This window comes from Penicillium angulare, assembly GCF_028827245.1.
Source record: "Penicillium angulare strain IBT 27051 chromosome Unknown utg000002l_segment0_segment0, whole genome shotgun sequence".
Classification (NCBI taxonomy): domain Eukaryota; kingdom Fungi; phylum Ascomycota; class Eurotiomycetes; order Eurotiales; family Aspergillaceae; genus Penicillium; species Penicillium angulare.
Genome location: NW_026623161.1, coordinates 1,535,887 through 1,550,497, shown reverse-complemented (window position 1 = coordinate 1,550,497; position 14,611 = coordinate 1,535,887). Strand labels below are relative to the sequence as shown.

General features: G+C 45.2%; 7 protein-coding genes across 7 annotated transcripts; 3 read left to right on the top strand and 4 right to left on the bottom strand.

Annotated features, from left to right (window-relative positions):
• Positions 1-439: 439 nt before the first annotated feature.
• On the bottom strand, positions 440-2,414 carry N7478_002037 (tumor suppressor protein LOH1CR12; the record flags this gene model as incomplete). Its single annotated transcript, XM_056918251.1, has 8 exons — positions 440-631; positions 684-710; positions 757-840; positions 899-1,183; positions 1,249-1,647; positions 1,760-1,832; positions 1,876-1,904; positions 1,953-2,414. 8 exons carry the CDS (start codon positions 2,412-2,414, stop codon positions 440-442), a joined length of 1,551 nt encoding a protein of 516 aa, XP_056783862.1.
• A 1,165-nt stretch (positions 2,415-3,579) lies between these two features.
• On the bottom strand, positions 3,580-4,816 carry N7478_002036 (uncharacterized protein; the record flags this gene model as incomplete). Its single annotated transcript, XM_056918250.1, has 2 exons — positions 3,580-4,321; positions 4,401-4,816. The coding sequence occupies 2 exons, from the start codon at positions 4,814-4,816 to the stop codon at positions 3,580-3,582; spliced, it is 1,158 nt and encodes a 385-aa protein (XP_056783861.1).
• Positions 4,817-5,129: 313 nt separating this feature from the next.
• On the top strand, positions 5,130-5,480 carry N7478_002035 (uncharacterized protein; the record flags this gene model as incomplete). The annotated part of the gene is made up of 1 exon (XM_056918249.1): positions 5,130-5,480. The coding sequence occupies one exon, from the start codon at positions 5,130-5,132 to the stop codon at positions 5,478-5,480; it is 351 nt and encodes a 116-aa protein (XP_056783860.1).
• Positions 5,481-6,604: 1,124 nt separating this feature from the next.
• Positions 6,605-7,926, bottom strand: N7478_002034 (uncharacterized protein; the record flags this gene model as incomplete). The annotated part of the gene is made up of 2 exons (XM_056918248.1): positions 6,605-7,472; positions 7,523-7,926. 2 exons carry the CDS (start codon positions 7,924-7,926, stop codon positions 6,605-6,607), a joined length of 1,272 nt encoding a protein of 423 aa, XP_056783859.1.
• A 1,496-nt stretch (positions 7,927-9,422) lies between these two features.
• On the top strand, positions 9,423-9,770 carry N7478_002033 (uncharacterized protein; the record flags this gene model as incomplete). Its single annotated transcript, XM_056918247.1, has 1 exon — positions 9,423-9,770. The coding sequence occupies one exon, from the start codon at positions 9,423-9,425 to the stop codon at positions 9,768-9,770; it is 348 nt and encodes a 115-aa protein (XP_056783858.1).
• Positions 9,771-9,812: 42 nt separating this feature from the next.
• N7478_002032 (uncharacterized protein) lies at positions 9,813-10,100 on the bottom strand (the record flags this gene model as incomplete). The annotated part of the gene is made up of 1 exon (XM_056918246.1): positions 9,813-10,100. One exon carries the CDS (start codon positions 10,098-10,100, stop codon positions 9,813-9,815), a length of 288 nt encoding a protein of 95 aa, XP_056783857.1.
• A 2,382-nt stretch (positions 10,101-12,482) lies between these two features.
• On the top strand, positions 12,483-13,724 carry N7478_002031 (YncE family protein; the record flags this gene model as incomplete). Its single annotated transcript, XM_056918245.1, has 2 exons — positions 12,483-12,770; positions 12,825-13,724. 2 exons carry the CDS (start codon positions 12,483-12,485, stop codon positions 13,722-13,724), a joined length of 1,188 nt encoding a protein of 395 aa, XP_056783856.1.
• Positions 13,725-14,611: the final 887 nt, after the last annotated feature.

The window sequence follows — 14,611 nt, the reverse complement described above, 5'->3', positions numbered from 1 at the left end:
TCCCATTTTCTCATCCTATTACCCCTCTACTCTTTTTACACCCTTTACATATTTACTCTTCCTACAGAAGATCACTTGGTTATGGACTTCCTTCCAATGGCTATATTTTCTCTCCATCTTCCTGTCGAGTTAGGGAAGGATTGGTATTGTGTAAGCAGCCCCTCAGCTCCTTCATATTGTCTAGCACTGATATATGCCCAGTGCATTGAGGACTGCAAGTCATATAACAACGCCAATGCAAAAACCTGTGAGAAGTGTCAACATGAGAAGTGCGCGGAATGCCAAGCTCCGACATATGGTATGTCCCATTTGGCATACCTGTATATCTGTGTAAGACAGCAAAAATCTATTTCATTTTGAGAAAACTACTGACTTTTCAGTGTCAATGTGGCGCTGGTCCAAAACTGTATGATCTAGAACCAACTTGCTCTTCCTGCAATCATCTTGTATGTTCTGCCTGCACGACATTCAAGTGATCCATGACATGCTTGCCTTGTCCACATCTCCACCGGGACATGACGATTTGTACTCCGAAAGCCATGGAGATAGTACCAGCTGTGAAACAAACGAGACAGAGCCAGTATTTCCACCACGCATTCTCGCCGCTGACTTGATTCATACTGAAGATGCCCTAATTTCAGTTGCTTAGTATGTAAACCTGCAAATCAAACCGCGTAACACACCGTCACCAGAGTCACTGGGAGATAGATCTGATGCTTCATTAGCCACGCTTGGTTAATGAGTAAAAAAACTCACAATACTAATATACGTCAAAAGCCGGATATTGTCTCCCTGGCGGGTGGCCGTGATACTTTCTGCCAAGGACGATGCATTCACCAGCTAGAAACATATTAGAGAAACTTTCCTCGAAGGGTTAAGCAAACTAGGACTGACATACAACATCCGACATTTTTTCTAATGTTTCAATACGTTGCTCTAGAATCATCCGAGTAGAAGCCAACTCAGCGGTAAGTTGACGTACCTGGTCGAAGCACTCGCGGAACCGGTCGTACAGGGCTCCCTTAGCTTCAAGGTCAAAGTAGACGGAATTGTTCGTATCGAAGGAGACCAGCGTCGCGATTACTTGAGCTAGTAGGTTGCGAAGCTGTCGTAAGGTGACTAAAATCCAGGTATATTCTTTCGTTTTCCTCAAGGACGGGTCGTCTTCCAGGAATAGGTTATCCTGGTTAGCGATTCAGATTGTGTACGTATTAATATTTCAAGGGGTATTGGAGCAGGTGTAAATACATGCTTGTCAAGTTGGCCGGCGATAATATCCATCAAGACCGCCCATTCCATCGTAATTTGTCCCATGCGAATGACTAAAATGGAGAGGAAATAGTACCGGGGGTCCCAGATAGGGAACTTGGACATCCGCGCCCCCGATGACGGCCCATCTCCCTTATCTTTAAGGTGCTCGGTGATTGGATTACTGGCTCGGAAGTACGCGTCTTCGCAAAAATAGGCAGTCCAGAAGAATTCATCGACCCCGAAAACGACTAGGGACAGTTGTACCTCGTAGATAGCATCCTGGCCGGAGAGGTGAAAGCGACGGTGTTTCCGAAGGAGTCGATCATCACGGAGTTGATCATCCTCTCGCCGGAGGACATAATGAGGCAGATGAAATTCCAGGGTAAAACCGCGAATCTAGAACTAATGTCAGCTATCATATACTAAGTCCCTCCTCCAAGAGTAAGAATACCTGCGAGATCCCTATGTACGAGTTAAACGCCACGTATCGGGAGAGAAATGACCTTACTTGGGGAAGGTGAAAATAATTGACAGTTGAGATCAAGGCGAGACACGCTAGCGGTGTCATATCGACCAGATATCTTTTTAATTAGCCATTACTCATCGATGCAAGAGGTAACCTACATGATTCGGCGTTCTGCCCGGCCTGTTCTCTGTAAAGATCAGTAGGAGACCATATCATAAAAGGGAGGATAACATACATCCCTATTAAGATGTTTGTAGAGCATTTCCGCATCTACGCCGCAAAACTGAGTATATAAGCCCTCAGGAGGCCGTCTCATGTACTCCTCAGACTCCCATGGTCGGACAGGCAGGAAAGCTACGCTTCCTGCGATATCCGTTAATTGCGAACAAGGATCACATCGGTCGTCCACCACGGCGAGCACCCGTCTGTTTACTGGTTGATATTGACCCCCGGTAGTGTCTAGGAATGAATGTAGCGCTCCAGTCTGCTCGAGAAAAAGTCGCAGCAGCTCATGCCGGCGGGGCGGAGAGAGGCCTGGTTCGAAACTGCGAAAGAATTCATCGATCACCGACTCCCCAGTGGACACGCATAGACGACTATCCTGCAAGCGGTATATACTCGTCTGACGGGTAGAAAAAGATTTCCGCCATTGGAGAGAGTGCACCGGGGGTGAGCGAGACCTCTTTAGGGCCTCCATGGAGCAGAGGTAGAGAGGGAAGTCGAGCGAAAAATGTCAAGGCTCGAAAACCGAATAAAGCTGGGACGAGTCACATTTTACGGGCGCCAAAGACTCAGCCTACCATCACTCAGCCTGCTTTCGCGCAGCTCAAGTCGGCGCCGGATGAAAAGCAAAAACAAAGCTCCCGGGTGAGAGCAGCTGGACGTGCCCCAAAAGCAATTCCGAGCAAAAGTTCAACATTTGAAGCTCTCGATCCCATTCGAGGGGAAGAGAGGGAACTCGTTTTGCGGGAATTATTTTTTGAGGGCACTGTTTGTTGAGGGAACTATGTTTGAGGGGCTATTTTTGGAGCTGTAATTAAACACGACCATACCACCAACTCCTGTTTTATACGCGTTTGGTACTATACTGTTCAGGATCGGAACATTGTTACATATATCTTGACTAGCCAAGTCAGGAAAGAGTATCATGTGATTAGGGTTGCAAAAGGCTTCTCATGTACATCCGTCATGGAAGGCAATAACGGACGGCACCATACCGGAAATTCTCTCAGATGTTCTTCAGTACGCAACCTTCCGAGAACACGATTTTTTCAGCCCTTCAAGTCATAGATAAGATACTAGTAAATAATACATATATTTTTAAACCATCTATGTTTTTACTACCGTTAGTCAAACGAACCAACATTATATCCTAGTTTATTTAAGCCGGTTAGTAAAGAAAAGATAGTTGGCTGCAGGTTTTTTCGTGGTCTTGAAAAACCCCAAAGTCCCGCAATTCACTGCGACCCCCCCGCGGCTACTGTGACCCCCCTCAGGCTGCTGCTACCGCTTTCCACAGAATTATTGATATCTTCAGAATCCTGTCACTTGATATATGTGTGTTTTTTTTGTTTTTCATTGTTTGTGCAAGCGCTTCCTAGTTAGGACCCCCGAGACTTCTTGAACTCCTGATTCTAGATTTCACTTCATCATAGTGTAATCTATCCATCCGCATCCAATTTCTCCAGTGAGTTCCTCACCTATCTACTCTCTCCAGTTGAGCTTCCTAGATGGCTTACCCGTCTGAGGCGATCCGCCCCCTTTCATCCCCTCGATAGCTCCACTCTCTCGACACCGTCTGCATTGTATTTTAACCGCCATAGAATCAAAATTTACACACTTGGTTTAATTTGCGGGCTCCCTCAGCGCTCTTTGGTTTTATCGCCTTCTCGCAGCATTTGCTGTAGAGAGTCATCAGAAATCTGTCCCAACACTTGTAGCGAGTTAGATCCCGAAGTGATTCGTCTTGCAGAGACAAGGTCTTTTAGCGTTGACACAACAAGTTGGGTACTTCTATCGCCAGTCGTTACATCCTCGAAATGATTGGTTCGGCTTTCGCTTGTTTCTTGGGATATTCGATCCAAAAAGTTCAGAGATTTTTTAATATTGTCGGCCTCTTCTTGACTTTCATTCTGCTCGCCTGCTTCATCGTTTTGTAGCGGCGCAATTCGGTAATTCAACAATTGAGGCCGAATCCCTCGCTCATGGCGATGTTGTAGTAACCTTAACCTAGAACTAATGACCTCCTTCTCTGCAGAGTTCAAGGCTTGCGCGAGGATCAACCAAGGTATGTTGTGCTCTATGAACGATGGCTCCACTTCGGAAGTAGTAGGAACTCGAGTCATTTTCATTAGCGAAGTGGCTCTTGTCTGCTCTATATAAGCAGAAAATTGATCACAAATTTCGAGGCCATGCTGGGTGCTTTCTTTTTCCTCTTCCATCATCTGAACATTGATTTTTTCCACTTCTAAAGAAACACCCCCGGTGGATAATGACTTCAATCTATTTTCAATGGACTGTAGATGAAGTTCGAGATCGCATTTGGTGTCTGCAACCAGTTCGTTGTATTCGTCGATGACATTTTTCGTTGTTTTGGTCAAATTCCTGGAAAAGTCAATAACTGTCTAGTGGGAAACACGCCTCTTCGAACCCCAAGACAAGACAACAAAAAGGAAAAACGTACATATTGGCGTAGGCAAGGAAAATAGTAATCGTGGATTTGTAGCCTGAAATCATAGTCTGAAAGCCAACAACGTCTTCGCCCATATAACGCAATTTTGCCCAATCTCGGATGCTGAAGCTATCGTCGTTCGAATGTTTAGAACAACTTATGATCAATGCGTTAAAATCATTGCATGCTTTGAAACATCTCCCCAGGGGCCGCTCAAGGATTCCGCTGTTGGGGAACGGGGCGGCGCTAATTGATTCCCGGAGGATGTTTAGCACCTCATCAAGGTCTTGCAATGCATCTCGGAGATCCCTAATAGACTTTTCTCGGTTGCGAAGGCTTTTAACAGTTCTAAATAGCGTTTGGCTCGACTCGAGAGCTAAGGACACTAAGCCAGCAAGGCCCGAAGCAATACCAATAACCTCAGCCATATTGGAAGAGATGAAATGGAGCGGGGCTGGGCAGGGGGATCAATGGTCAGGGAATGTCAGCTCGGGAGCCGTTTTAGCTGCCCAGTTTCGACGAAGGTCTAACCTCCTTAAACTAACTCTTTAGGACATAACGGAAAAACGCGTACCAATGGCTGACTCGCAGTCACTCCGCTCGGACCTTTTAGGCCTAAAATAGAACACCCCACGTGATGGCCCATCAATGAGTCATCGAGACATTAGGTCATTGTTAACTAGTTAACTAGTTAACTTAGTTACCGTCACGAACTAACTACCCCGCACCCAAAGTTGGATCATGCCCTCAAATATTCCACGAGCCATGAGCGACCGAGTTAATTATTCCGACACGATCACAGGGGAATATATCACTCCTACTATGAGGCAAGAAGATGAACGTCGCAACGTCTTTGAGGATGTCGTTGCAGAGGAGAATGTGTTCCAATTCGTTGGCTCTGCAAACGGACATTTAACGACTGCACGATCAGTCACGGCTAAGGCATACGCTACTCAATGTCTTGGAGACGCCTCCGAGACTACGATTCAGCAGATTTCAAAAGACCGCAGCGGAATCACCGTGAAGAAAGAACATCCGAATCACCAACAGCAGACAAAGCTTTTTCAAGGGCCCGGTCGCACAGTAGACTAGAATTCGGAACTTTCCTCGGTATGCTACCACAATATTCTATATCTTTGTCATATGTGTCATAGATACTGAACCGAATTATATTACAGAAAGAAAATACGTGAAGAAGGGGAGAAGCATGCTGGAAATAAGAGATTTCTATAGGTCCAACTTTCAAGGCAGTTGCAAGGTCAATACTAGTCAATTTAGGTGGTGGAATTTACCAATAAACTCCTGGGATATGGCGCCCCGCCTGCCGTCGTGTGGAATACTACTTTAAATATCATCATTATATATAATATTTATAATAAGAAGTTCTCCGAACCTATATATTTTAACGACATGCGTTTAATATTTATAAGACTTTAACTGGTCCCTTAGTTCAGTTAGATAGCTATTTTGGTGCTCGATAAAATTACTTAGAGCTTAGTCAGCCGGTCAGCAAGACGAGAGATACGCTCCAACTGTCTGACCCTCTTTAGGATGCTTTCCCGATTTGAACAGACACGAATGTGCATTTGGGCAATTATATACAAGCCAAGTATAGGAATAAAAATTAATATTAACAATCTGAAAGCCTTTTCATTCCTGTATTTTACAGCCCCGCCACCACGTCGAGGGCTTTCATAAGTAATCCGAGCTGCCTTTAGTCAACAAAACAGGCTATTTCTGTACCCTCAGCCTCTATGAGTAGGCGTCAGGACTCCATGGTCCCGTGTCTGCCACAAGCCGATGAAACAGGCGAGCGAAATCAGTTTTGTTTCAGATTGTCCATTCCAACAAACAAGCCACACTTGAAATAACCCTTCCGAAAATTGAATAATCGACGATCCGAGGTACCCAGCCGCATCACGAGTGATGCGTCAATGCCCATGGCCAAGACTCATTTTCGCTGCTTTTGGTATTTCATGTCTGAATCATACTGGTAGAACAAAGTCGAGAGATGGTGGAGACGAAGTGTCCCAAAGAAACCAACGGCAATGCCAGCCATCACTTATTTGGTAGACTTGAACTTCTATCGTGCGACACTTGCTCATCCACGCTTGAAATTTCTTCTAAGGCACCTGGACCTAGATCTCCTCCACTAAAGACCTTTTTTTAGAGCCTTATATATGAATGCCATACCTCAATATTTGTATTTTGTAGCTTTATTGACATGTACGCTGTTCGTTTTCCTCTCGCGCAGATCGTTTTCTCACTTCATTGGAAGTAGGGTTGTACCTCATTTTCGGCCTGCTGATTTCCTCTTCAAAGCCTTTTGAAGTTGGGCGAGGCTGCCTAAAGTTTTGGGTCTCCCCTGCTAAAGGGGCTGTAGGTAAAGCTCCAAACCGGCTGTTGTATCGCTTTTCGGCCAAGTCTCGGAGTGCTTCATCCGTCATGGAACCAACCAGCTGTGCTGAGTTACCCAGAGATAACGCTTTCTTGATATCAAATAGATCCGCTAAAGTATTCACCACAACTTGATCGCTATCACCATCTGCAACAACCTCCCCGATTCTGTATTCCTTTCGAATGGAAACTTCGCTTGCGACCTTACAGACTTCTAAGCATTGCTTAGAAGTATTGATATCACTCAGTAAACGCGATCTCTCATTATCGTCACTGGGGTCATTTTTCAACAAAAGGTGTTCTAAGCGACTTCGAAGTTGACCGATGATCGTAGTAAAATTATCCTGATTTTCATGCAAGGCCTGGCGTGTGAGCATTTGTGCTTCAAACCGATTTTTTGTATTGTCCTCAGCCGTGTTTTGTTGGCCCTGGCCAAGAAGAGCCGGCTCTCGATCCGCCAAAGATTCGATATAGTGACTCGCATCTTCGCAGATACGAAGGCATTGTCTAGTTACTTCTTTTTCGTCTTTAAGATCAATAGTTGAGTTAGACATAGTTGTGGTATCGGTGGTCAATCGCGCAAGTTTCTCATCAACTCGTTGTAGGTGAATTTCAAGGTTATACATCGTGTCCTGAATCATCTCGTTATAATCCTGAAGAGCTTTCTGGGAGACTTTGGCATTTTGTCTGAAGGGATATTAGTGAAATTTAAAGGAATAGGAGAAGGACTGACAAACATAGTAATGGTACCCAAGCCGACCGAGATCGTGGATTTATACTCAGATATCGTATCCATAAATTCATGAATATCGCCTCTCATGAACTCCAATTTAGTCCAATCTCGAAAACCTGTCTTGGATTTGCGGGCAAAGGTCTCCATAGATTGTTCAAACTCTCGACATATGTGGGTACACCTCTCAATGGGGCCTTTGAGAAGCTTCAGAATTGATACCTCAGTGTCAACCAAATTTTCCAGAGAGTTCAGTATAGAGACAAGATCGTAAATTTCATTTTGAAGTCTGGCCAATGTTTTGTCGCGGTCTTTGAAGCGTCTGATGGTTTCATGGAGCTTGTTCGTTGAGTGAACGGCAGCTGTAATCACAGCTAACAGCGAAGCAGTTATACTTAAAGGATCTGCCATTGCGGGTTGGCGTCGAGCTTCTATTCGTAACACGTGTGATGTGGTATAATCTAGAACAAAGTATGGTGAGGAAGATGAAGGAGAAAAGAGGATAAAGAGGAGAAGTGGGGGAAAAGCCAAGACCAGCATAGGTCGCAGGCGGCAATATGGCGTATATGATAGGTTGATTTCGCGCTGTGGCTGACATGTCTGTCATGTGATCAAGTACCAATCCGCTATCACGACCGAGGATGGTACACTATGCTTTCATGATCCTTTAATGATGAAAACTTTGCGGAAGTCACGCATTTTCAACGACACGCCAAAGATGTTCATTCAACCGTGACGGGACCTCGGTGGTATGCGGTCCGTAATTGATAAGTGGTGTTTCTGGTGTGACTTTGGACAGTTGATTGGGGACACTTGGAAGTTGGAATTATCAACAATTGACTGCGATTGAAGGGACAGGTTGTATAATTCCTGTCGCTAAGGTTAGTTGGAATCAAGTTACTAAGTTAGATTGACAATTGAATCTGTAAGAGACACAATGAATTACCAGTGAGGTCAACTCCTCAGCAACTGTTTTCTTTTGAGCGGTGAAGTTTAGACATTGGATGATATCTTTCGAGGAACCGAAAGTGGACCCAGCGGAGCGAAGTGAACGAGCGCGCCTCTCCTGCTTGCGGGAGAGATGCACGAGTCTTTGTAGTTGACGTGTTTTACGACTTGGCGTACATCATTTAGGCGATTCGTGAGGGCAGAAGAGGGATTAAAGATGCTGAAGTGTTCTATCTCTATTTGAAATGAAGTAAAGAACTAACAGGGCACCTCAGTGGCTTTGGCGGGGTACATGGGATAATCCCATATGTTCTCACATAGGCACCATGATATCCCTGTAATCTTGTAACCAGGAACGACGGAACTGGTGAGTTTCTCATAGAGCTCCTTGATCCACATCGAGGAGAGCACCCTCACTGGTAGGGGTTCGCTGACAAGCAAAATCTATGTGCAGGTACACCCGGAAAACGCGATTTGTTGCGATAAGAAAAATTATAACGGGTCGCGAAAAAACCTGGCCAGGATAAAACGAATGCTTGAGAAAGGTACTATAGACTTTCCAAAGGCCAAATCAATCTTGGTTGATCTCGGGATCCCCAATATGCAAACGGATTGCATGGCAATGCTTCCTCAGTACAATTTAATTGCCCTCCAGCTGTATGGCCGCCACCACTCATAATTGTTCTTTCAAAAAATTGCAGGTATGGGGAATACGTGAGATCAGTATTGGCTTTGAAATGCTAACTTCTGCTCAGGACAGGGCCCACAACTTAAAGCTCTTACATTTGGATAATGGGCCTGACAGGTAATTCGACGTGATAGCCTCGGATGAACTCCTACCTAGCTTGGAGAGGCTGCCAGACCCGACGCACATTGAGCTTTCTTCTGGCTGGAAGGATATTATTGATGAAGATGTACAAAGACATCTTCTACTTCGCCCTAACCTGGAAATGCTCAATATGGAGGTCAGCTCGCCATTACTTTGGCCAGCAATGTCACGTATCCAAACCAAATACTCAGACGCGCAAGCCCTTTCCCAAATTCGGTTCCTCGACATTTTAACGGACAAGAAGTCCGCAAAGCTCATTCTCTCAAAGCTGGAGAAACTGCAAGGACTTCATCTACAATGGATAGGAGACATGCGCGAGGACGCTGCCGATGAGGGTTTCTCTCGCTGCGAAGTTCTAGGCTGGCTTTTGGCATGCCCACGGCTAGAGGAGCTTAATCTTTCCGGGAGTGTGGACTTTGCGATGCCTCTACAAAGCTTCATGGATTTTGCCAAAATATCCCCTATTCCGAAGCTTTGAGATAGAGAATGGGTTTTGTCTTGATGAAGTTGGCACTGAGGTTCAAGACGACTCGACTTCTTCGAGGAAATGGGATCCTGTCTCAAGAATTTGGAGCAGCTCCATTTCCCATTTTTCGGCGTCAGCGTCATCCCAGCCGTATCTCTTGGCTCCCTCTCCCGCCACTGTCCAACAATTACTAAGCTTCACATCCCTGTGGTCTTTACCCTTTCGACTCTGAGGGGTTTTAAGAACCTGGGTCTGCCTGCCCTTCAAAGTTGGGTTATTGGTTATTTTGAACCAAGCCCTATTAATCCTGTCAACTCCATGGAAGAGGTAAGAAAAAGCCATAATGAGCTAGCATCAATCATTGAAGCCTCGTTTCCAGCACTCACGAACATTCACTTTGCCTTTCGAACACAAACCACAGCATTTACCAGTGGTATTCGTAACTCCGTCATGAAATACATGGCGGGAAGGCGTCAACAAACTCAGGAAGTAAAGAAGTTTGAGTCAACCAGAACAAGGTTGGTCGAGCGACTGATTGAACCTCTCCCTGGCAACATATACAATTCGGATGTTTGAGAAGATACCCGAGTGCTTTATCCCCGCCACCATGAGGTGCTTATGGGCCATTGAACTAAATTTTAGTCATATCAATAGGCAATCTATCAGGTTTTTCTTACGCTACCTCCATGATTTGTGCATTCTATTCTACCTAAGTTTTCAGTTCGACGTACCCAATACAATACTAACATACTAGATTTTTGTTGCATAGTATGACCACATGTTTGCTGACAGATATTGAGCCTTATCAATAGTAAATATAAAGTTGCCCTCGCACACTAGTGCCATTGTAGAGGCGCACGCGTCTTCAAACATATTTCGACCGGCGCGGGCACATTCATTCTATTTACGACGTTGACGCTCGGTATGATTCTTTGTCCAAGAACCCTTCCAATCCTACATAAGATCCACCGCAATCTGAAACAGGCAATCGTTAAAAACATCTCTCCTCATCACAGCGCCGTACCTATATCACCGCGTCAATACTTTTCCGATGAAGTATACTCGTCCAGTACCATAGAATGTAACCTACCCGTAACATTTGATTGTTTCCATTAGCAACACTCTCATCCTTTTTAGCTGATTTCCATCAAGCCTATGGGCCCACGGTTGCTGGAGGATGTAACACCAAGCTTGAGTGGGGCTAATCTCATGATCAAGAACAAGCTCTTCGGATAAGACTAACAGTCTAGCAAATATCGCGGTTGCGTTTTTATCCAAGGATGCACTGTTTCCAGCAATTGACCGAGCTTGCTGTTGGTGCGGATCAATGAGAATTGAAGAGGCAAGGAGGCAATGACCATTAGGTTTATCTGCGTGAAGTTCCAGATGGGGGCGACACGGATGCTCAAGTCTATTCAAGGGTTTTTAGGCGGATACGATAGAGAGTGATGGTCTGTTCCAAGGGGACACATACGCTAGAACAAACTCCATGCCTGCGTCAATCATGTTTATGCTCTGTGATTTGGCATTGGCTGCTGGTGAAGGGTCCAAAGAGGTTGCAGGGGTAAATGAAGGAGCCTCTTGATGAATATCCATCAAGCCAATTGTTTGGTTATTGGCTTCTGCTGGTGGAGTGGTGAGTTCTTCAATGTGCGTATTCTGAATGCACAGATGCATTGGCAATTGGATGTCCCGGAAATCTAGATTAGTGGAATATTCATCGTCTTCGAATACATCGGGTTTATGATGCGATATGCATGAGGAAGTTGGTATCTGCCTTTCTGGCGTGTTTTGTAGTGCTTCGACACGATTTTGAAGTTCTTGAACTTGAAGCGTCAAGGCCATTTCACTCGTACGCAAGCGCAAGACTTCACTTTCAAGTTCTTTGAAATATTTATCCTTACGCTGACGATGTGTGCTATTTGCCGGGTCAGCATAAGCCTGTCATTATAAGGAGAGATACAATGTATCTTACTGCTGAGCTTTGCGAAGTTGTTCTCTGCGCTTTGTGAGAGCCGACCCGGGATTTTCTGTGATTCTCAAGCTTAGAAATAATCCCGGCAGTAATATTTATCCTGCTTACTTGGCTGTAAATCCGGCTTGTCTGACCGAAGGCCGGGAAGAAAAGTAAACGCTTTTTTCATAGTGCGGAGCAGGCGCCAAGAAGCCTGAGCGGAGCCTATGCAGAGCTTGGGTTCACGTCACTGAGGTCGGCCACAAGGTGAAGGGAAGATAGAGTAGCCTTAGAATGTGAAATTGTAAATCAACATGGAGATTCGCCAATACCGATAGTACTGATTCTCGTTGCTGACTTAATCTTTGGACCCTTAATCAGGCGGATTGTTGACCTGATCATTTTGCCCAATTAGGCTTAGCTCAAACTCTATATATCATGCCTTGTTAGCCTCCAGCTTGTATGCACTTACAACCACTTGGGCAGAGAGCATTGACCTATGTATTTCTCAGACTAGCGGGATTATAATTATTGATGATGATGATGTTTTAAAGGAACAGATCGACGTATGGAACCTAGGGGTAGATTGTTGACTTAATCAAAGTTTCCTAAATCGGTAGAATCTGAACATCCCTTGCGATGAGTATGATTAGTATTCATTTCTGGAATATTATTTAAGGGCCCTGGATATGCTCGACATTTCAAGCAAATATTAGATTAGTTTTTTCTTCCCAGTCCCTTTCTATCAGTGGTCTACTTGTTCTCTCAAAATGCACTTTTCCTTTCCAATTCACCTCATCGTGGCTCTCATTGCCAGCGGTACCAACGCCAATTTAGACGCATGTCCCGTTCGTCCTGGTGCAAAAGCGCTCTATCTTCAATCAAATGAACAACAAAATTCCGTCATATCTATCCCAATTGGAAGTGATGGCAAGCTCTATGGCGGCATTGCGACTTTGTCAGGCGGCATGGGTAGCGATATCATCAACGCAATGACCAACGCACCTGCTGAGTCTGATGCTCTCTCATCGCAAAGTTCCGTTTTTGTCATCGATGATGTAAGTTGTTTAATCAATTTATCACATTATTCCTAAGCTCATTTCAATCCGCAGGTTGTCTTCGCAGTCAACGCAGGATCAAACACCTTGAGCATGTTCAGAATCGATCCATCCAGTCCTACAAGGATATCAATGGTTGGAGAGCCGGCCACCATTCCTGGCGAATTCCCAGTCACCGTGGCCGCTTCAATGAAGCGCAAAACAGCCTGTGTTGGATACACTGGGGCCAGGTCCGGTGTCTCCTGTGCTAGGTTCACAGAACAGGGACTGCAGCAAATGGCACAAGTACTTGATTTCAGACTTAATCAAACCACTCCTCCTGTCGGGCCAACAAATACTGTGGCGCAAGTTTTCTTTGCTGCAAGCGATACTCGTTTAGTCACCACAGTGAAGGGGAATCCGACCACTAACAACACCGGGTTCATTTCTGTCCTCGCATTCCAAGATTCGCACTCGTCGGTGTTTCAGAGCCATGACGTCCGGAGCTCACTGCCTGGTACAGCAGTACTATTTGGTGGTGTTGAAATCCCCCACACGTCCGATTTATTCATAACGGATGCGTCTTTTGGAGCAACTGTTCTTAGCTTAGACACTGTCAACGATAAGGTCTCACTCAAGAACAAGCTTGTCATCGCGAACCAGCAAGCTACATGTTGGGCTGCCTACTCTCCAGCGCGAGGAAGCGTCTTTGTAACCGATGCTGCGCTCGACAGACTCATCGAAATCACACCCGATGGCTCGAAAACTTTGACAACGCTGAACTTGAGAAATGGTGACCCAGGTCTTACTGAGCTCAAAGCTGCTGGTCGTTTTGTCTACGCTCTTTCCCCCGGAAACGGCACTATTGAAGCCTCAATTACGGTGGTGGACACTTTTGAGGGGAGGCAGATTCAGCATTTTGAGCTGGAGAAGCTGGGTGGTGGTCAGCGGTCACAGGGATTGGCAATTTACTAATGCTGAGAATCGAAAGGAGTGTGCTAAAGGAGGATGATAAGTACGCATTCGTCAATTCTACGCATGAGATACTACTGTGCATTAGAATTTCTTAGGATCTCTTAGCATTTCATTGATCAAGTCCTTCCACCATTCATGAACCTATTCAAATACGGAACACTAACGATCCTACTTGAAAAGGTACTGTCTTTATTAGGGCAAGAAATTAGCTGAATGAAGACTTTGGGTTGTCTAACATATTCTCGGCTCTTGCTTGAAAATTGCTCTGCTGTGTTGTTCAGCGACAAAGGGTGGGTACAGGACGGTATATCCCTATTTAAATCATGCTGCGATAAGCAATGAATAGCCTCAATAAATAACATACGATATACTTGTTATTTAGTAGGACAAAATGTCTCTGTTGACAGATGTTTAGCCTCACTCATGTTAAGTAAAAAATTACCCAATAGTACTATTGTAGAGGTACACGCGTCTTCAACCGAATTTCGACTGGCGCGGGCACATCTGTTCTATTTACGGAGTAATTGAAGCTACCCCGGATTTGTCCAAATAACCTTGAAAATGAAATTGTTACTAGGAGAGCATTTCGAGAGGCGAAAGAATCCACAACTTCGCCCCCTTAGGTATCGATTTCCGTATTGGCCCCCACTCAGATGAGAAAAGAGCCCCCAGGCTGAGCTGACAGCGAAGAAATGCAAGCCCCCACGGCCCACATTACATGCACTTGGCGAGCTTTGGCCTCTAGGAGTGGCTACTAGGTTACAAGATTTTACGCTTAAAAACAGCGATACGGCTTTAAGCAAGGTCTGCAAGCCTCGTGCTGATCCAAATACCCTATAATCAGGAACGTGATGAATATAATCTGACAGCCTGGTCAAGAGCCCATG